Source organism: Lithobates pipiens, unplaced genomic scaffold (assembly GCF_037356315.1).
Source record: "Lithobates pipiens isolate NorthernLeopardFrog02 unplaced genomic scaffold, aLitPip1_a1.2 Scaffold_18, whole genome shotgun sequence".
NCBI classification, from domain to species: Eukaryota; Metazoa; Chordata; class Amphibia; order Anura; family Ranidae; genus Lithobates; species Lithobates pipiens.
In genome coordinates, this window is record NW_027507758.1 from 386,592,792 (window position 1) to 386,615,518 (window position 22,727).

At 42.7% G+C, this 22,727-nt stretch overlaps 1 protein-coding gene across 2 annotated transcripts in view; it reads left to right on the forward strand.

The window, feature by feature from the left end:
* The window catches only part of FBXO9 (F-box protein 9), a 48,282-nt gene that overhangs the window by 20,623 nt on the left and 4,932 nt on the right, over positions 1 to 22,727 (forward strand). For both annotated transcript variants that reach the window (XM_077487799.1, XM_077487800.1), the window contains 8 exons: positions 338 to 431; positions 3,333 to 3,463; positions 4,648 to 4,762; positions 5,914 to 6,032; positions 12,739 to 12,829; positions 12,982 to 13,077; positions 17,026 to 17,119; positions 19,453 to 19,607. In XM_077487799.1, the coding sequence (XP_077343925.1) occupies positions 338 to 431; positions 3,333 to 3,463; positions 4,648 to 4,762; positions 5,914 to 6,032; positions 12,739 to 12,829; positions 12,982 to 13,077; positions 17,026 to 17,119; positions 19,453 to 19,607 (895 nt within the window). The remainder of the gene's footprint in view (positions 1 to 337; positions 432 to 3,332; positions 3,464 to 4,647; positions 4,763 to 5,913; positions 6,033 to 12,738; positions 12,830 to 12,981; positions 13,078 to 17,025; positions 17,120 to 19,452; positions 19,608 to 22,727) is intronic.

Consider the following 22,727-nt stretch of genomic DNA (forward strand, 5'->3'; position numbering starts at 1 on the left):
TTTCAGGAACATTTCAATGCTCTTTTATAATTTTCTAAGTTTTTTATGCTAAACTAGTTGCTTATGTTAAAACATGAAAACTTTATGATGTCACAAGTTCCTCACTCTTATGCTGTCTTCCATGGAAGCTGCATTACTTAACGTTAATTCTTCATGAATCACATGACTGTGGGCGTGTTTGTACTGGTCTAATTTTTATAGCTAGGCCGAAGTTCTCTTGTCATTTTTTTCCATCTCCCAGGAAGTATTTGCTGTACACTATGTAGTCTTTATACAGAAAGGTAAGACCTAGGCATGTGTTAACAAAAACGTTTTTCTTTCATTTCTTTTTCCACAGCTATCAAGTTTTACCGCCAAGCCATGCAGCTTGTGCCTGACATTGAGTTTAAAATAAATTACAACTGGTCCCCTGATGGAGAAGGGAAAAACTTGTATGTATCTCGAACACAGCTGTATCTGTTTTTTTCATCAAGTCTTTATGATGCTGTTTTTTTCTGGTTTCCAGTGAAATACATCCTGTTCAACACTGTTGTGTTCATAACACATTTAATTCTGTCTGATCTATCAAGTGATTTAAAGGAGAAGTTTGTGAATTAAAAAAAAAAACCTACAAACCTAAGTACTCACCTAGATCGCATCCAGTGCTCCCTGGCATACCGGACTGTGGGGGGTGGGAGTGGCTGGCTAAGTGCTGCTGAGAGGCTGAGCCAGCTGCAGATTATTCTTTTCAAGTACAGAACATATGGACAATAAAAGATTTGGATTACAAATTGGTGCAATCACAGTATAATGCCATGACTCTTTAGATTGTCTTGTTGAAGTACAAAATTGACATTATATAGATTTTGGAGTTGGAAAGTGATCAAGAAGGGGAGGTTTAGGGAATAACCTCAAATTACAATGAAGGGAAGGGGTGATAGGAGAAGGGGAAAGGTCATAGGTGGTGGTAAATGGTCGCAATCAGCCTTTTTGAAGAAGGAAATGAATAATCAAAAAACATTCCTGCAGTAAGAATGATTATGCATGTTGAGGCTTTGCTCCTTTTTAGAAGTTCATGATTTTAGGGCCATTTAGGAGTGATGCTTGAACTTAAGTGATGGCCGTGAGCATTTTATGTAGTGCAGGGGTAGGCAACCTGGGACCCTCCAGCTGTTTTGGAACTACATTTCCAATGAGGCATTGCAAGGCCGGCAGTTACAATTACTCCCAGAGGCATGATGGGACTTTAAGTTCTGCAACTGCTGGAGGGCCCCAGGTTGACTACCCCTGATGAAGCAAATGTCTACTCCTGTGACTATAGTTTTGTGTCATTGAAGTGTTACTATATTTTTTTTTTTCTTCTTGGTATACTGTATTAAGGCTTCATTCATACTGGCAATGTCAAAACCACATTTATATGCGTTTAGAGGGCCTTTCTAAATGCATATAAATAAATATGTTATGATTTTTCAGTGGTGCCATTCACACTGTGTGTTTACTTGCCTTTTAGAGAAAAAGAATTCCAGCATCCAGAATCCGATAAGACCTGGCTAAATGTAAACGTGCCTAAACAGCAAAATCTATTTTTAAGCAGGAATGTCTATAACCCCAATTCCAAAAAAGTTGGAGTTTTGTAAAATCAACATAAAAACAATCTGATGATTTGCAAGTCTCACAAACCCATATTTTGTTCACATTAGAAAACTAGTCAAATGTTTAAACTGGAAACAATGTGCCCTTTTTTAACCACTCTTACCCTCTTTTTGCCCAGGCCAATTTTCAGCTTTCAATGTGGTCACTTTTTTTTGAGATGCACCATTTTTTGGTGGCATTTAATCACCACTGGGGCTAAATAAATAAGTGAAAATTTTGATAAAAAAAAAAGTTTTTTTTTTTATTTGCCATATTTTAGAACAGAAACTAAGTGATATTTTTTTTTTTTTTTTTCACTGATGGGCACAGATGAGGTGACACTGATAATCATTATACATATTGTACTATTGTACGTATTGTGCCCTGACTCTCCTTTCCTCACAGGTAGTCTCTGTATTTTTCGTTTCAAGGTGTGACAAATATTTTCAGTTGGTGAAAGATCTGGACTGCAGACAGGCTAGTTAAGCAGCTGGACTCTTCTACTATGAAGCCATGCTGTTGTCAGACATCAGCACTATCCAGAGACACACTGGTGTGTCTTCCCAGAACTATGCTTGTCCCGTCTAGCTGCCTCTGTATTCGCAGGGAGGGAGGCGGTTAAGGAAAATGAAACTGAAGTTCTCAGTGTAGAAGAATTGAAGTCAGACCTCATGTTCAGCTAATCACAGATCCCCCTCTGCGCTGTCAAAAGCATTATCTTTGCTGTGTTAGTAGTGTATATTAATTGCACTCTGAACTGCTATAGAGTAAAATGAATGCCTACAGTCAAAAGATCCCAGAGTTTCTTCTCTGCTAAAACCTCATGGGACAGCTGATTTCATTATGGATAATATTATTATTATGATTGCTATGACATCTATGCATATTGGTCCCATTTAGTATGCTTTCTGTGCTGACAGCTCTCTGGTGCCTGTCTTTGATTTAGGAATAGTTACTGTCAACATCAGTGGTACATATTGTCTCAATTGACATTAACTGTAAGCCCTTGTACACACGGTCAGACATTCCAACAACAAAATCCATCGGATTTTGTCCGAAACTGGTGTTGCATACACACGGTCGGACAAAGTTGTCGGAAAATCTGATCGTTCGTAACGTGATGACGTAATTTAGTTAGGACGGGACTACATTCAGGCTAGTAGCCAATAGCTTTGGTATAGGAATTTGATCTGAGCATGCGTAGTACTTTGTCCGATCTAAATTCTCTACAAGTGATCGGAAAAAGTCTGATCGGATCATGTTGTCGGAAAATTTTATAGCCCAGCTCTAAAACTTTGTCGGTCGGATATTCCAACGGAAACAGTCCGATGGAGCCCACACGGTCGGATTATCCTACAACACGGTCCGATCGGACATTTTCTGTCGGAATGTCTGACCGTGTGTACAAGGGCTTGGAGAGAATGTTGCTGTGGGGCCCTATTATTCATTGTTAAAGCCCTGCTTCCAACCCACCCTGTCACTTGCAATATAGTCACCTTGATGTTACGGGTAAATCGTCCACAAAAGTTGTCTTATGATGGACTTTACCATGCGTCTATTTGTTTGGCCTTCTTATACTGTTGATATTGCTTGGTTGTATGTATTGGTGGTAAAAAACAAATTTACCTGTAAAGTAATTGTCGTTCATGTTCTGAGTGGTTGGGTGACAGAAAACTATGGCAGTTCATGTCTTATTTACAGACAGCTGATTGTACTTGCAGCATGGAAGATGCGAACGATGATAGCAAGATGGCTGACTTACTAGCCTACTTCCAGCAGCAGCTATCATTTCAAGAGTCTGCGCTCAAGTTGTGTCAGCCAGAGTATGACGTTACTCAGACTCATATTTCAGGTATGCTTGTACATTTCCTTCTGTTTTTATATCTTTTTCAGTATCTGTCCACACAAGGCCAGTGAACCTGCCATCTACTGATGCTTTTGTACCTTTGTAAAAGGAGCTGTCGTCAGCATTTGCCAATGTGTGTGTAAAACACAGACTTTAGAAATGTATATAAAAGGCTATGTATTCAGCATTTTAACTACTCTCACCATTTTGCAATTTCTCAATGAAAGTAATGAAAAAAGGCCTCTTGCATACTGCAGCTTGAAAAAGCTCAGTACAGCTTTTTTTTACTAGGATAAAATACAGCCCATTAATTATAATGTGCCTATGCACACAGGCATGTGAACAAGCTTTGTACGTTCTTCAGTAAAAAATAAATAAAAGCGATATCTGTTTTTTGGGGTCATTAATTTACGCCTCATCCATGTGAATGCACACGAACGGGCCCAAATGCCAAAACAACGCGAAAATAAGTTTTCGCGCATTTGCACGAAAATACCCGAGTGCATGCAAAAATGCGCAAACGCTTATACGCGCAAATACATACAAAAAGTCTGAAAAAATAGATGCTCAAACAGAGAATCATGTGCAAGAGATCAACAAATACCTAGGATAGAACTTTTCTTATACCACTTTTCAGTTCTGCCAAGTTCTAGAAACATTTAAGTACATGTATATACTTTTTATAGAGGTAAACCGTTTTAAGTTATTTTTTCTTAAAATAAGAACTGCAGAAAAGTCGAAATGAAAAGTCTTACGTTGCATCTGCTTGTTTGTATTTGGAAAAATAAAGTCTGAATGCCATGAGCTACTCATGTAGCCATTATAGACCACAGAGTTTCACTACGGATCCAGTGTCCTTTTCAATAACTTCTGTAAAAAGGAGCCCACACAGCTCTGACTAACCCTCAAAGTCACTGATGCAGCCTCCAGTCAACCAAAAAGGAACTGCAAGGGGTCATAACATGGGATTCATACAATTATTAGTTAATACTATCCTGACAAGAATTCCCATTTACGAACTACTGTAAGATACTGAAATTTATCCTCAGTGGAAAAAATGTTTGTATTCGTCTATTAGTAGTCATGAAATAATCTATTCCAGAGTCGAGCACCAGTGGTTTAATCCTGGATCATCCAGGAAATGGCTGGAAACAGATGCTGCAAGTTGAAATATTTGCTTTGTTTTTCAGAACTCCCTATGGAGGTGCTGATGTATGTTTTCCGCTGGGTGGTTTCCAGTGAGCTTGATCTACGGTCATTAGAGCAATTATCTTTGGTCTGCAAGGGCTTTTATATTTGTTCAAGGTATTACAGCCTGTTCTGTTGAATAAAAATACAGATGGATTAACACATGTGGTTTACCTAAATGATAAAGATGTGTTGTGAATATATGTGCTGGTAAAGCCTGCAGCTGGTCTTTCCCCAGTATTGACTTACCGTGCCTTGTGTCTCTGTATGGAGGCAGCCATCTTGGTAGGAGCAGGGTGTTGCTACTTTGTCAGAGCCTCTAACAAAAAAATATTGAACACAGTAGTGACATGAACAAATCTCACTCCCAATTTTCGGAGACTAGCAATCAGTCAGCCCTGCCTTACATCTCACAGTTGCGAATATTCAACTGTGGGGAAGTAGGTACCCTCATACCAGGTAGTGCACTGTTGATTTTCAGGAGGAATTCATGACAAAAGGGAAAATGTTCAGGTACTGCTTAGGCACAATATCTCCTGCATGTTCCCTATACCAGTGTTTCTCAAACTTTTTTCAGTCAAGGCACCCTTTAAAAATTATGGACAATCTTGAGGCACCCTCCAAAATTATGAACACTCTTGAGGCACTCCATTCTAAAATGTAAAAACTATTCTAATAGCTTTACATAATGCAGCAACATCCACACACACGTGGGAAACCAAATTGGAGATGAATTGTTCTTCCAAAGTAAACACACGTTTGCAAATTGGTACTGACTAGTATTCCAAAGTGTGTCTTCTCCCTCACTCAGCTAATGTGACCCCAACACTGATGGAAATGGGCAGGGGAGGGTCAAACAAGGATTTTATCCAGGCAGCTGACATCCTCCTTATCAACTGATGATGTCAGTGGTAGTTAGGACGCCAGCAGCAAGAAGCTTGTAATGGTGCACAATTAAATTTTGTAACTAAAAGCCAGGCTTCATCCACACACTGGCTTGTATACAGTTTTTAGGCAATTTCTAGGCATTTTGCCAAGGCACTCCTGAAGAACTTTCAAGGCACCCTATACTATAGCAATTCTTTACTTTTGCATTTGAGTTCACTTTTTAAAAGTACATTTTGCCCACACAACCGTTGCTTCCTACACTTGCTGCAAATTATACTTTAGTGTATGAGCATGTCTATATTGCCTTTTATATTGAGTATTGTTCCATGGGTTTAAAATGCTTCAAAGCTTAAACTATAGCATATTGATGTAACTTTCAGGGATCCTGAAATCTGGCGCCTAGCATGCCTGAAAGTATGGGGCAGAAACTGTGTGAAGATGCTACCTTACATCACCTGGAGGCAGATGTTTCTTGAGAGGCCCCGTGTCCGTGTTGATGGTACATTTTACTGTTGAATTGTTATTATGCAGGATTTATATAGCGCCAACAGTTTGTGCAATGCTTTACAATATATAAAAGGAGACCATATAGCAACAAAACAAGAGGGTTAGGAGAGCCCTGCTCTTGTGAGCTTATAATCTAATTGGGAGGGGCTGGTGGAACAAAGGGTAATTACTGAGGGATAAACTCATGGGAGAAATAGAACATTTGGTTATTAGCTGAAGGTGGGATTGGCTTACCTGAAAAGATAAGTCCTCAGAGATTGCCTAAAAGTGGACAGAGTAGGAGATAAGTGGACAGGTTGGACTAGAGAGTTTCAGAGGATGGAAGAGGCTATGGAGAAGTCGTGGAGACTAGCATGGGAGGAGGAGACAAGGGAGATAGCAAGCAGGACACCTTGGAAGGAGCAGAGAGTTGGTTTTGATGATATTTGGAGACAAGATTGGTGATTTAGCTCGGGGCAGAGTTGCAAGTGGCTTTCTATGTTAGTGTTTTGAATTGTATTCTTTGGCCAATGGGAAGCCAGTGGAGGAATTGGCAGAGGGGGGTGGCGAACACTGAACTGGTAAGGTGGATGAGTCTGGCACCAGTCATGATAAACTGAAGAGGGGATAGCCTATGGAGAGGTAGACCATATTAGGGAGTTACAATAATCAAGGCGAGAGATAACAAGGGAGTGAATAAGTTTCTTAGTGGTTTCAAAGGTTAAAAGGGGGCGTATTTTGAAGATGTCACGAAAGGTGAAGTCTGCAAGATTTGGACAGTGGTTGGATTTTGGGGTTGAAAGGACAGGTAAGCACCCTGGCATGAGGGGATGGTTGTATTATTGACCCTGATGGCAAATTTAGGGGAGGGGGCACAGGCAGGAGGAAACGTGAGCTCCGTTTTAGAAAGATTGCGTTTTCAGGAAGTGGTGTGACATCCATGCTGATATGTCAGTTAGTAATGTGGGAGGATATTGAAGGAGTGAGGTGTAGAGAGATTTGTGTGTCGTCAGCATAGAGATGGTACTGGAAGCCATGGGAGTTTATCAAGGGACCAAGGGAGGTGTAGATTAAGAAGAGAAGGGGTCTGAGGACAGAAGCTTGGGGGGCCGCCACAGAAAGAGAGTAAGTGGAGAGGAGAAAATAGTTGTAGGTAACATTGAAGGAGCACTGTCTTTAAGGCCCAGAGATTGTCGTTTATGGAGGAGGGGGATGGCCACTTGTGTTAAAGGCCGCAGAGAGGCCTAGTAGTAGGAGTATGAAGTAGTGACCATTGGTTTTAGCAGTTAGTAAATCATTAGTGAGTTTTAGTAGGGCAGTTTCAGTGGAGTGCTGCAAGTGAAAGCCAGACTGTATGGGGTCAAGGAGGTTGTTGTCTATGATTTACAAGCTCAGACAGTTGTAGACTAAGCGTTCTAAAAGTTTAGAGGTAAACGGGAGCAAGGGGAGGGGGTCTTCAGTCCAGGCTGGCGGGGGTCCAGTGAAGGCTTTCTTTTTAAAGTGGTTGTATGGTCAATTTTTAAACTTTTACCTACAGGAAAGCCTATAATAAGGCTTACCTGTAGGTAAAAAAAATATCTCCTAAACCTGTACGGTTTAGGAGATATTCCCCTCGGTATGCGCTGCTGACTGCAGCGGCGCATGCGCACAAGGGGGTTCTCGCCGTGAAAATCCGGCAGCCAGCGCGCGGGAGTGACGATATCGCGGCTCCGGCCACTTACAGCACCGGAGCCCCGATACCCGGAAGAGACTCCCGAGGGAGCATGTCAGCTCCCTCGGCGTGGATCGGGCCAGATGTCGGGGCCTCGTTCTAAGGTAAGTATTTCATAATGAGCTAGTATGCATACTAGCTCATTATGCCTTTTGCTTTGCAGGTTTAAAAAAAAAAATTGCGGGTTTACTACCGCTTTAATTATGGGGGAAATCATTGCATGTTTTAGAGGGAAGGGGAAGGTGCCAGTAGAGAGGGAGAGATTAAAGATGTGTGTGAGGGAGTGTAAAATAGAAGAGGGTGACCATAGTAGTTGTGAGGGAACAGGATCCAGGGGAACATGGTAAGGCGGGTTTCTGAGAAAACTTTGGTGACATCTTTTGGTATTGGCAAGGTCAAAAGAGGAACATATTGAGGGTGGTTTTGTACATGGTATATTAACCACTTTCAGACCGGACCAATTTGCTGGTCAAAGACCAGACCACTTTTTGCGATTCGGCACTGCGTCGCTTTAACTGACAATTGCGCGGTCGTGCGACGTGGCTCCCAAACAAAATTGACGTCCTTTTTTTTCCCACAAATAGAGCTTTCTTTTGGTGGTATTTGATCACCCCTGCGGTTTTTATTTTTTGCGCTATAAACAAAAATAGAGCGACAATTTTGAAAACGCATTTTTTACTTTTTGTTATAATAAATATCCCCCAAAAATATATAAAAAAAAAATAAAAAAATTTCCCTCAGTTTAGGCCGATACGTATTCTTCTACATATTTTTGGTAAAAAATCGCAATAAGCGATTATTGATTGGTTTGCGCAAAAGTTATAGCGTTTACAAAATAGGGATAGTTTTATAACATTTTTATTAATAATTTTTTTTTTTTTTTTTTTTTTTTTTTTTTTTTTTTTACTAGTAATGGCGATCAGCGATTTTTATTGTGACTGCGACATTGTGGGGGACCCATCGGACATTTTTTTTTTTTTTTTTTTTTTTTTGTAATTCCTTTATTATTTTCCAAAATGAAACAATTTCACATACCATAACAAAGACTGACAGTAGTTAAGATAAGAAACGGAGACAGGAAACGGATTCAGTGTGGCGTAACAACAGCATCATCAAAAATCAGACAGCAGATATCAAATCTCAAATCCCGAGGCTGTGCACCCAGTAATATGCATAAGTGGTTATGATTGCGAATAACGGCTAGCAGTGCACCGCCCCGGGGGGAACCATCCGACCGTTATCGTAGCAATCTCCTACCGCCAGTTGAGTCACCAGGGCTAAACTGTAGTAGACTCACTGATACCTGTCACGGAGAACCGACCCACAACCAGCTAGGCCCAGCCGTGTGGCGCACCTGATGAGTTATGAAAAGTAGGATATTCAAAGTATCTGGATGGGCCGGCCTAGGGTGGGGGGCGAGTCAGGTAAAGGAAAGGGGAACAAAGGGAGTGAAAAAGCAGGAAGGTAGGGATGGGAGAGAAAGCAGAGAAGCAAAGCAAAGGAAAGTGGAGTGGTGGCGCCTCCTGATCAGAGGACGGCGTACACTACAAAGACTAATCAGGTATAGCAACCTCGCGGAGGTAGGCTTCCGTGTAGATGTATTGTAGCCATGGTCGCCATATCTCCCGGAAGGCCTCCTCCCCCCCACGCAGAGTGGCAGTAAGATCTTCCATGTTTCTGATTTCATTCACCTTGGCATACCACAGGGATTTAGTTGGCGGAATCTCCGATCTCCAACACAAGGGAATGCATGCCTTGGCGGCATTCAAGAGATGGATGGTAAGAGAAGCTTTGTACTTCTTTATTGATCGCTTAGAGAGGTGCAGTAGACAGGCCGCGGGGTCTCCCTTCAGGGCAACACCAGTCAGGTGTTCGAACGTGCGTGCCACCTCCGCCCAGTAGGGTTGAATTTTGGGGCAGTCCCAAAAAATATGCAGCATCGTCCCCTCCCCCACATTGCACCGCCAACATAGACTGGGGACCTGCGGGAAGAAGTGGTGTAGAGAGGTGGGCACCCTATACCAACGGGTCAAAATTTTATAGCAGGATTCCTGAACCCTAGTGGCAATAGAGGACTTCTGGGCGAAGTAGAGGATCTTCTCCCGCTGTGAGCTAGTAAATTGGACACCTAGGTCCAGCTCCCATTTGGCGAGATAAGGGGGGACAAACCCTTCAGGCGGAGAGATCAGCGAGGAGTAAATCAGAGATAAACAGTGACGAGTCGGTTCCCTGCGGTAGCAGATGCGCTCCAGCTCCGTGAGTGGGCGCGATATGCCAGGTGTCCTTGCACATCTGCGCAGGAAATTGCGGAGTTGGAGACTGCTCCAGAAGTCCAATGGGGGGTCTAAAGTGGATAGCCTTGCTTCTAGTGCAAGTTTGCCGTCCGGATCCAAGAAGTCATAAAAATGAGAGCGCCCCGCTGATGCCAACCGCCCAAAAGCGGGGTTCAGCCTGCCAGGCGGAAAGTCAGGATTACCCAAAATGGGCACCATGGGGGAGGGCATCTGGGAGATCGAGGAACGTCGGAGGGCGTCCCTGATCACCCGTAGGGTACTGCCTAGCGTAGGATGGTCATTTAGGTCCTTCGGTAACGGGGTAGCGACCCACGGCCAGCACCCGGCCATACCCTCAGAGTCTTCCAGTTCCATCGCCACCCACTGCTTGGCCTCCGCATGGCAGTACCAGTCGACCAGTCTAGTAAGGTGGGCCGCCCTGTAATACGCCTTGATGTCTGGGAGACCGACTCCTCCCCTGTGCTTAGCCATATGAAGGATCTGCAGTCTGATGCGCGGTTTTTGATGGGACCAAATGAAGTCACGAAACAGCGAGTCAACTTGCTTGAAGAAAGACGGAGGGAGATGGATGGGGAGGGCTTGTAACAAGTACAATATCCTAGGCAATACGGTCATCTTAATGGCGTTGCAGCGGCCGAACCAGGTTAAAGTAAGATAATGCCATTGTTGAAGATCGGATTTGAGTCGGAGAAGGAGTGGAGTAAAGTTCGCCTGGTACAAGTTAGAGGGATCCGCACTGATGTCGACACCCAAGTAATGAATAGTATCGGTCGCCCAGCGCAGCCGATGAGCTGCGCGCAAGCGGCCGACAATGGCCTTGTCTACCGTAATGTTCAGGAGGGATGATTTAGTCAAATTAATCGAAAACATAGAGAGGGCTCCGTAGTACTGCAGGGACTGGAGAAGGTTGGGGAGTGAATTCAGAGGATCTGTTAGGAAAAAGATTAGGTCATCCGCGAAGGCGGCCACCTTATGGGACCCAGAGGATTTATGAAAACCTGCAATGCCAGAGTCCTCCCGAAACCTGCACAGAAGGGGTTCCAGCGAAAGTGTGAAAATCAGTGGGGACAGGGGACAACCCTGCCGAGTGCCGTTGCGGATGTCAAAGAAACCGGACCTCGTTTCATTCACTTTGCCATCGGACATTTTTGACACATTTTTGGGACCATTGTCATTTATACAATAATCACTGCTATATAAATGCAGTGATTCCTGTGTAAATGACACTGGCAGTGAAGGGGTTAACCAGTGGGTGGCAGTGTAGGGGTTAAGTGTTCCTAGGGGTGTGTTACTAACTGTGGGGGGGTTGGGCTTTCATTTAGTGAACACTGATCTCTGCTCCAATCACATGGAGCAGAGATCAGCGTCACTAGTTGCTAGGCAGAATGGAGAAATGTTGTTTACAACGGCATTTCTTCATTCGGCCGCTCCGTGAGACGATCGCGGCGATCGAGTCCGCGGGTCCCGCGACCGGACTCACGGAGGTCCCGACCAGCGCGAGCGGCAAATTTAAAGGGACCTACATGTACGCCCATTTGCCTGCCCGTGCCATTCTGTCGACGTACATCGTCGTGCGCTGGTTGGCAAGTGGTTAAGTGGGATAGATGTGCAGTGGTGATGCCCCCACGAATTGCATCAATTTTATTGAAGTGATTGGCAATCTCGTGAGCAGTGAGTGAATTACTGGGTGGAGGTGGTGGTGTAGAAAGTTGAGCGTTAAAAGTAGAGAAGAGATGACGAGGACTGGAGGACAGCGTATTATTGAGAGTGACAAAGTAGGCATTTTTGGAAGCATGTAGGGAGAAATTGTATTTTAAGAAGGCGGTTTTATATATGCTGAATGCTTGCTCAGGGCATGATACTTTGTGTAGTGAGAGGAGCAAGAGTCCAGTGTGGATGAAAGTAACTGTTGTAGACAGAAGTGGCCAGGTCAGGGCAAGACAGGGGTGAGATTTTGTCAGTTGCAGAGTGGAAAAGAGATGGATTAACGTGGCGAGGTTTCTGTGAGTAATTGTTTGCTGCTTGTAGGGACAGGTGGTTGGAGATAAGGACATGTGGAAGGGGATGCTGGTGAGGTTGTAGGGGGTGCAAAGATTGGGAAAAAACAAGGTCAAGGATATTGCCATCAGAGCGAGTAGAGGACTGTGTCCACTGTGTTTTGTCGTCAAAGAATGAGTTTAAGTTGAAAAGTTGGAATGTAGCTGGGCTGTTATCATTACTGGGAAAGTTAAAATCGCCAAGAATGATAGTGGGTATTTGCAGAGGAGAGAAAGTAGCCAGGTAGAGAAGTCATCAAGGAAGCGTGACAGCAGTCCAGGAGGCTGATAGATCACTGCAATCCTTAGAGAAATGGGAGAAAGCAGACCAATACAGGAAGTCTCCAAAAAGTAGAGGAGAATAGAGAGGGAGGGGTAGGGCTTGGGGTGGTGGTCAAGACCAGACACAGGCCAAAGTCATAAAAGATGGTTGAGCCTTTGATCACAAAAGGAGATGAGAATCATTCACCACAAATAGACAAGTTCAAAAGACTGTACTATGTTTAGGGTAAAGCTAAAAGTGACGGAATAGCAGTGAGACAATTTACATTGGTTCATAGACAGTAGTATTACACAGGAAAAAACCTTATTAAAATGTTTTTTGCATTTGCACCCATTTTATCTGTACTTGCCATATACTTTATTGAATGTAATTTATAAGTATATACTGTCCTATAGGTGTGTATATTAGCAAGACTACATATATTCGCCAAGGAGAGCAGTCATTGGATGGATTTTACAGAGCCTGGCACCAAGTGGAATATTACAGGTCTCACTCTTATCACTGTATTTTATTTATGACTGTAAACTTAGTCGTATTTTGTACTCTGGAAGTAGTGTGCATTTGTTTGTTTGTTTTTTTGTTTTTTTAAATAATGTATCTATTCAGTCAACTTTACTCTTCTGTTTCACAATTTACAGGTATATGAGATTCTTTCCCGATGGTCAGATTATTATGCTGACTACCCCAGAAGAGCCTCAAACAATTGTACCTCGTTTAAGGACAAAAAATCCAAGGTATGCTATTTTTGTTGACTATCCCAGAGGGTCTAAATTGCACCTCCTTCTGGACAAAAATCTAGATATTTTTCAGTACATGAACTGCACAGGCAGATTTACTTACAGGTGTGAGATCAGATCTCGTTTTACAGTACGGTGATGTAGTGAAATTGGTTTTAGTCTCTAAGGCTACTTTCACATTGGAGTGCTCAGTCAAAAGCGCTGCTTGTTTTTTCGGCCGCTAGCAGGGCGCGTTTAACCCCCGCTAGCAGCCGAAGAAGGGGCTAAAAGCAACCGTGTTGTGGAGTTTTCGAATCACTTTTCAGGAGCTTTGGAAGCACTGGAATAAATCGGAGCAATGTTTGAGACTTTATGTGAAACGCGCAGCCAAGGAGGCCCAACGACATAAGTGTCTGGTAGGTATACCATGAATTATGACTATAAATCGTGCATAATGACATAATACTTATAAAATGGTAACATAAGAAGATTTTATGCCATAGCATAATACATAATGGCATATTGGTATAGCAGCATGACATTACACAGTAATAGTATCCTAAAAACAACAGACTCATGACGTTTCTCTACAGTAAAAAGCATCATTGAAATTGGTAGGATCCAAAGAGACATAATGTTGGTAATAAAGTGTATAGTGACAATCTGCACCAAGAAACGATCTAATGTGGATAAAACTATACAGATATCAAAATAATATGAAAAAAAATGTATATGAATAAAACCCCCCCTAGATCAATACTTGTGTATCCTTCACCAGCCAAATTGCCTACTCACTTCACAGATGAGTAAAAAAACTTCTATAATTGTCACTCCACTCCTCTCCTCCTCCACAATCTCTCTCCTCCTATGCTCTCCAAGCAGTGTGCTCACACTGACAGCTTCACACAGATTAAATTAAGGCAGTTTCTCCTTTTCCTCACCGCTTGCAGATCATCTCAGCTTCTTTCTCAAATTGATCACATGTAATAACAAACAAACTCCATAGTACTCTGCATGTTACTTTATTAAAAACAGCCCCGAAATTAGGCACACTTACAAGACCCAAGGATAAAAATGGCATAAACATACATGTCACAGGCTCGGTTTTTCCCCTCTATACGCGTGTCACCCTCTGATTGGGCTTCATCAGTAGAAGCCATCTACTGATGAAGCCCAATCAGAGGGTAACATGTGTATAGAGGGGAGGAGCCGAGCCCGTGACATCACAGTCACTGTGAGTCCATGGTAGTAGTAGTTCCTCTTTGCAGATACTTTAACTCTCTCTGTCTCTAACCCATTGCCTCCAGAGGCACTGTTGGCTTATGTGACAGTTCTCCCAAATTTAGGGAAAGACCCTCAGTGCTGTGCCAGCTACAGACCCATCTCACTCTTTAACTCTGACACTAAGCTCCTGGCTAAAATTCTGTCCTTAAGGTTAAAAGAACATCTAGTTGCATTGATTCACCCAGATCACACAGGGTTTATGAAGGGCCAAGAGGCTAGAGATAATGCTATTCGAGCCCTGCATGTGTTGCATGGGATGGGTGATGGCACTGTATGCAGATCCTAGAGCAAGGGTTAAAGTTAATGGTAGACTATCAGATTATTTTGAGATGCGGAATGGGACTAGGCAGGGATGCCCACTGTCCCCATTGTTGTTTGCTATGGTGCTAGAGACCTTTCTGTACACGATTAGGAGAAATGGGAAGATCAAGGGTATTTTGTATTGGATCAACGGAACAAGATCTCAGCTTACGCAGATGATCTACTGTTGTACCTTTCCACTCCTCAAGAGTCTTTGTCAGAACTCATGTTGGAAATAGGTTTGGCTTTATATCTAATTTTAAAATAAATATTGAGAAATCGAGGCCAAGCCATGTGCCTTTTGAGAATGAAGACCACCTTGCAATAATTTTTTTCCTTTTTGTTTGGTGCCTTGATTCTATTTAGGGATCTATATCTCTTCAGATATAAAGCGCCTATATGATCTAAACTATGGACCCTTGATGGTATCCATAATAAGACTTGCAAAAGTGGAGAAGTCATACTCTGACATGCTTTGGCAGGCTAAACGCACTTAAAGTGAGTGTAATTCCCAGGCTTATTTACGTTTTTACATACCTTACCCATAAAACTCCCACAGACATTCTTTAAACAAATGCGAAGGGCTTTTATCCCCTTTGTGTGGGGAGATAAACATACCAGGTTGGCACACGAGATTTTTTAGGAAACCAAAACGGGGGGGGGGGGGGGGGTGGGATGGGACTCCCGGATATAGTGTTTTATTACAGAGCCATGGCCCTGGTTTGTATAATGAACTGGTGCCATGACTTTGCTAGTAAAATTTGGGTGCCCGTGGAGAAAACATTAGCAGGTAGGAACTTGGCCGGAGCCCCCTGGATTCCAGTTTCTTATGGGGGGTTGTTGGAATATGCATCACCACTGAAGAAGACAACGCTATCCATTTGGGATAGAATGAACAGTACAGGAAATTCCCCCCCAATATCCCCTTTAACACCATTGGAAGGATTTCCCTGGTCTTCCCCGGGGGAAGAGAAAGGGAGTTTAGATCTCTGGGGAATAGACAGGAAGGGTAGTTGCGCTGGCGTGGCCCCACAGAGTAATTTGCTTCCATTGGTGTATTTGGTTTGAATACTGGGGGAAGTACCAATGGCTGTATGGAAATACTGTCAACTGACAGACTTTGAATGGTGTGTTAACTTATCAAAGCCGGGTCATATGTTGTCTCGAATGTATAGGCTGGTTCTGAGCGCCCAAAATATGGCAACTCCCTATTTCATTCGAGAATGGGAAAGAGAACTGGGCTATAATTTTACATTGGAGCAGATTAAAAGGTAATGGGAGCGACACACCATACTTAATAAGTTCCCATATACAGATGTCTTACAAGTTCCTGACAAGATGGTATCGTACACCAGTTTGAGTGGCTCAGATATATCCATCAGCAGATGTTAACTGCTGGAGGGGATGTAACCAAAAGGGTTCATTTCTGCCATTTGGGCATTTCCCAAAGATTAACGTTTTTTTAGGAAGAGATGGCCCCTTGGATTAAGAAAATTACACTTGGACCTATAGAATTCTCTCCATTACATTTTAAATTTTTCTTAATCCGGTTATTGTGTACATATTTCATTAAAATCTATATAGTTTATATAGCAGTTGTATAGTTTGCTGCCACTAGAGTAATTTATAGAACAAACATGAAAGCGTGCAGGTTTACAGAGAAAAGCTTTAGGACCTAGTCGCACCAACAGTGGTCTTGCTATGGGGGAGCGGGCCGCACCCAAGTGACACCCGCCAGAGGGGTGACACCCAGGGCCTGGACTAGGCAGAAGGGGCTCCAGTCTCAGGCACAGTGTGTGAGCAGTGGGCTACTGCAGTATCAGTGATCACTAGCAGGGATCATTTGCCCACTTCTCCTGCGGGGTGTCTCCAGCGCAGGGATTGGCGACACTTTAGCAGCCGGTCTCTGTCCCAGCCAGCTGCTGTTTTACTGCACCAGGTAACACCAACCCTAGTGACGCCACTGCACACCAGGTGCATTGGGACTGTGCTGGGCAGTCCCAATGCTGGACAGAGCACAGGACCTTCCACTGTCCCCCCCCCCCCCATGTGCTTCAAACGCCCCGCACCTTGCCCCAAGAAGGCAAAACCCCAAAACATATAGAAAAATGCACTGCACACGCAGTGCTATATGCAGCATAAAATGCATTCAAACGCACGTCAAGCATGCTTTAAATGCATGTAAACATTCAATCAAAAACACAGTTGTGTGCGGTTTCTGGTGTGAATAGGCCCTAAGGGTTATAGGATCTAATTATCTGTAATTGTAAGGTGTTTGCCCTACCAACAGGAGTACTGACATTTGCCGCTACTGTTAAAAACATGTACACATAGCAAACAATACTTGTGGTTATTTATTTTGAAATATTTGATGTTCCTTAGAATTGATGCTGCGCTGCTTGGCCATTATCGTCTGACTCAAGACACAGATAACCAAACCAAAGTTTTTGCAGTTGTAACCACCAAGAAGGAAGAGGTATGTGTTGCTGGTAAAATTTCTCACATACCAACAATCTAAAATAATTATGTGCGACTTAATTTCATCTGCAAATATTTAGCATGTGGTGCATCTATAGCACTACTGTTCGAGAATTATGGGTTTTCTAAAGAGTATTGCAGGATATGTACTTTCAGACTCTCACTTAACTGTAAGTCCCTACATTTCAGGAAAGTAGGGAACGAGGCCCCTTCCTGCATCATTCAGGTGTGCATGCCATTTGAGCTATTGAGCTCTATTAACAGCAGACTTTTTCAGAAAAGCAAATAAACTTCACTCCAGATAAAACTTAATTTCATATTTTCCAGAGTGAAAAAAAAGGGAAGGGAAAAATATCCCCTTTGGAGTCACAGATAGAAATCATTAATATGGTTGGTTAATGCGACGTGCAAACATTTACATGACTACATTTAAAAAAAAAAAATTTTGGCCTAATTATGAAAAGTAAATGTATAAACAAAACACTATAAACATGAAAACTAGTTATTTGCTATGGGTTGCAAATTTTCTGTAAATTATACTTGGTTAGAACCCTTTTAATTTATTACTGTAATGCAGTCATTGACTGTGCAATAATAAATATGTTGCTCTCTACTTTTTTTTTTTTTTTTTTAATGATCTGTTTAAGTACTATAGCAAAGGTTAAAAAATGTGCTGGCAGCACATGGGTGTCTCACATTTAACGGAGTTGTAAAGGCTGAAGGTTTTTTTTTTTTTTTTATCTTAATGCATTCAATATATTAGGATAAAAAGCCTTCTGTGTGTAGCAGCCTCCCCAGCCCCACTAATGCTTACCTGAGCCCCATCTCTGTCCAGCAATGTCCAGGAGTCCCTCGGCCATCCTGATTGCCTGAGACATAGCAGCGGTGCCATTGGCTCCTGCAGCTGTCAGTCAGTTGGCCATTAAGGAGAGAGAGGGACGGGGCCGAACGGCAGCACCCCTGTGCGAATCTACGTGTTTTTTTTTTTTTTTTTTTTAACGAGACTTTACAATCACTTTAAGAATCAACCTAGCTATGTTGATTAGACCAGTGTTCAGTGAGGCATGTGAGACCACTGCGCTTGGCATTACTTTAACCCTTGCTGCAGCATTTAATAAGAAAAGAGACCTTTATTACTGTATATGTAGCAGTAATAAATTAAGGAGATTAACCACTTAAGGACCAAGCCTTTTTTTTTTTTTCCACCACCCTAGAGAATAAAATTGCGGTCATTGCAATACTTTCTACCGCACAGTATTTGCCCAGCGGTCTTACAAGCGCACTTTTTTTTTTATATAAAAAAAAAAAAGACGACCGTGAAGTTAGTCCAATTTTTTTTATATATAGTGCAAGATGATGTTAAGCCAAGTAAATTAATACCCAACATGTCACGCTTCAAAATTACGCCTGCTGGTGGAATGGCAACAAACTTTTACCCTTAAAAATCTCCATAGGCGACGTTTAAAAAATTCTACAGGTTGCATATTTTGTTACATTGATCGCAGTGATACCTCACATGTGTGGTTTAAACACAGTTTTCATATGCGGGCGCTACTCACGTTTGCGTTCGCTTCTGCAAACAAGCTTGTCGTTTTATTTATTTTTATTTGACCTTTTTTTATTTTTCACTTTAGCAAAAAAGAAAAATAGTCACTTTTATTCCTATTACAAGGAATGTAAACATCCCTTGTAATAGAGAAAAAGCATGACGGGACCTCTTCAATATGAGATCTGGGGTCAAAAAGACCTCAGATCTCATATATACACACACAAAAAATAAAAAGCCATTTAAAATAAAAATAAATAAATTGGCCCTTTTTAAGAGCTATGGGTGGAAGTGATGCTTTGACGTCGCCTCCACCCTGCATTGATATGGAGACGGATGGGGGCCATCTTCCTCCCCTCACTCGTCTCCATGTCATACAAGAGAGAAGATCCAATTGCCTCCGCCGCTGCTCCGGCCGGATCTGATAAGATTTTGTACAGTAGTGTAGTAGTAAAAGAGAAGGTGGGAACTAGAGTAAGAGGAGGGGAGGGGGACAGGGACCAGAGGGAAGGAAGGGGGGAGGGCAGGTGAGAGGACAGGATGAAAGGCGGATGACTGGTAAATGGATCTATCTCCATTTTATAGGACCTGGCACACCGTAACTTAGGAGACAGGGTAAGACTGGGAGGCAAGCGGGCTTTGGTGTCCAGATCTTCTAATACTTGTTTAAAAAAGAAAAAAAAAAAAGTTTCTTGACTTTATACTTTAAGAGAATAGTATTATGAGCTAATGTATGGTTACAGGCATTTACAATCTTTTTCTCGTCACACTTATCCTTTATACAGAAACCTACAGAGTACCAAAAATATCGTTACTTCCGCCGTGCCCCAGTGCAGGAAACTGACCACAGCTTTCATGTGGGGCTTCAGCTGTGCTCGAGTGGTCGTCACAAATTCAACAAGCTGGTTTGGATTCATCATTCTTGTCATATTAATTACAAGTAAGTTTTAGAATGTGATGAGTGTGAACACTTCACAAAACATCAGAGGAAGTGTATTGTCTAAAGGTCATATTTATTGTTATGACTTGTCAATGACTTTTTACTACAAAATGCTTTACAATACAATATATTGCAGATTTCTATCCTAACATTGCAGTGTTATCTACTAGCATAATAGCCATACCTATCAACACAACTTTTTTTACATAGATTTCTAGAGCAGGAGAGGGAGGTATGTTAGACCAGGTCTGTTAGGGCTCATTCAAACCATTAACCACTTTCAGACCGGACCATTTTGCTGGTAAATGACCAGAGGTCTTTTTACAATTTGGCACTGCGCTGCTTTAACTGGTAATTGCGCGGTCATGCAATGTTGTACCCAAACAAAATTTGCGTCCTTTTCTTCCCACAAATAGAGCTTTCTTTTGATGGTATTTGATTGCCTCTGCGATTTTTATTTTTTGCGATTTAAACGTAAAAAGACCGCAAATTTTGAAAAAAAATGATATTTTCTACTTTTTGTTATTAGAAAAATCCAATAAACTCAATTTTAGTCATACATTTAGGCCAAAATGTATTCAGCCACATGTCTTTGGTAAAAAAAAAAGTCAATAATTGTATATTTATTGGTTTGCGCAAAAGTTGTCACATCTACAAACTAAGGTACGTTTTCTGGAATTTACGCAGCTTTTAGTTTGACTGCCTATCTCATTTCTTGAGGTGCTAAAATGGCAGGGCAGTACAAAACCCCCCCCCAAATGACCCCATTTTGGAAAGTAGACACCCTAAGGAAATTGATAAGTGGCATGTTGAGCCCATTGAATATTTTATTTTTTTGCCTCAAGCGATTGAATAATGACAAAAAAAAAATTTTTTTTTTTTTTTTTTTTTTTTTTTACACAAAGTTGTCACTAAATGATATATTGCTCACACATGTTATGGGAATATGTGAAATAACACCCCAAAATAAATTCTGCTGCTTCTGAGTACGGGGATACCACATATGTGGGACTTTTTGGGAGCCTAGCCGCGTACGGGGCCCCGAAAACCAAGCACCGCCTTCAGGCTTTCTAAGGGCGTAAATTTTTGATTTCACTTCTCACTACCTATTACAGTTTTGAAGGCCATAAAATGCCAAGATGGCACAAAACCCCCACAAATGACCCCCATTTTAGAAAGTAGACACCCCAAGCTATTTGCTGAGAGGCATTTTGAGTCCATGGAATATTTTATATTTTGCCACAAGTTGCGGGAAAATTACAAACTTTTTTTTTTTTTTCACAAAGTTGTCACTAAATGATATATTGCTCACGCATGCCATGGGCATATGTAAAATGACACCCCAAAATAAATTCTGCTGCTTCTCCTGAGTACGGGGATACCACATATGTGGGACTTTTTGGGAGCCTAGCCGCGTACGGGGCCCCGAAAACCAAGCACCGCCTTCAGGCTTTCTAAGGGCGTTACAGTTTTGAAGGCCATAAAATGCCAAGATGGCACAAACCCCCCCCCCCCCCCAAATGACCCCATTTTGGAAAGTAGACACCCCTAAATTTAGGGGTACACTAGTGAGACTAGGTAATAAATGGCGGGTGCCCTGAAACTATAAAATAATAACTAACCAACCAGCGTCACCTGTAACAGTTATATGGTGATCACTGGTGAAAGGGTTAACTAGGGGGCAATCAGGGGGCTTTATGCGGTAGTATATGGGGGTCCCTGGCGCTATAAAAAGCTGCGACGAACCTAAATGCCTACCTGCCTAACTAGCGTCACCTGTGACACTAATGCAGCGATCAGAAAAACGATCGCTTATTAGGCTGGGTTCACACTGGAGCGATGCGGGAACGCCACGAATCCGCGGCGGGTTCCCGCATCACATGCCTCCCGGCGGCAGTTCACACTGCCCTATGCGAACTGCTGGAAGTGTCAGTGAAATGTTAATGACACCCCCAGATCAGTTCGCATATCGCAGTGCGATCTGCAAACTCGGATCGCATGGTGTGAACACCCATGCGATCCGATTCTGCTGCGGACCAAAAAAAAGGGTCCCGTGCGAGTTTGCGGCGGGTGCGACACGAATTCAGCCATACTATCTGTATGGCTGAACTCGAATCGCACAGAGATCGGATGTGATTTGCACTGCAGTGCGGTGCGGATCACATCCGTTCTCATAAACCGCTGCAATGTGAACCCAGCCTTAGTGACACTGGCGACGGGGGGTGATCACGGGGTTGAACCTTTATTGGGGGGGTTAGGGGGGTACCTTAGAACTAAAGGGGGCTAACCCTAACTGCCCTAACAGTTATTACAGTCACAAATGACACCAATGCAAAAAAAATAAAAAAATTACATTGGTGTCACTGTGACTGGGGGGCAGGGGTAATTGGGGGGGGTGATCGGGGAGTGTGAGTGTGCCTGGCATGTTCTACTGTGTAGTGTCGTGTTGGTGCAACTCACCGATCCTCTCTCCTCGGTGTCGGAACGAAAAATACCGACACGGAGGAGAGATTACATCACTTCCTCTCCTGTGTTTACATTACAGGAGAGGAAGTGATGTCACGGAGCATTTCCATTCGTCGGGAGCGATCGCGAGGGGGTGGCCATGAATGAATGGCCGTCCCCTCATCCGGGATCGCTCCCGAACGAATACCGACCGCCGCAGGCACCGGGCGGGGGCCCAATCGGGCCCCCGACCGGCGGGAAGGCAAGGACGTACATGTAAGCCCTTATGCCTGCCCGTGCCATTCTGTCGACGTACATCGTCGTGCGGCAGTCGGGAAGTGGTTAAAATGTGTGTGCATTGATGTACTTTGTGTATAAGAACTGCAGAGTATTGTTCGTTTACTTGCTTCATTAAAGTGATGCTAAACAGAGAAGTGTTTGTTTGAAAATCACGTAAATGATATCATGCCACAGTAGTGTTATTGTTTTTAATCCTCCAAATACCTTTTTCCTGCAGCACTGTTTTGTGGTCCCATGATCTTTTTCTGTTCTTTAGTACATTAATAGATCTTTCCCTGCAAATGCTAAAGTATGCTCTGTACAATGTGAGTCTGGTCGGCCCTGAATGGTGCTGTGCCAGTCACCTGTAAAGTTTAAAAAAAAAAAAAAAAAAAA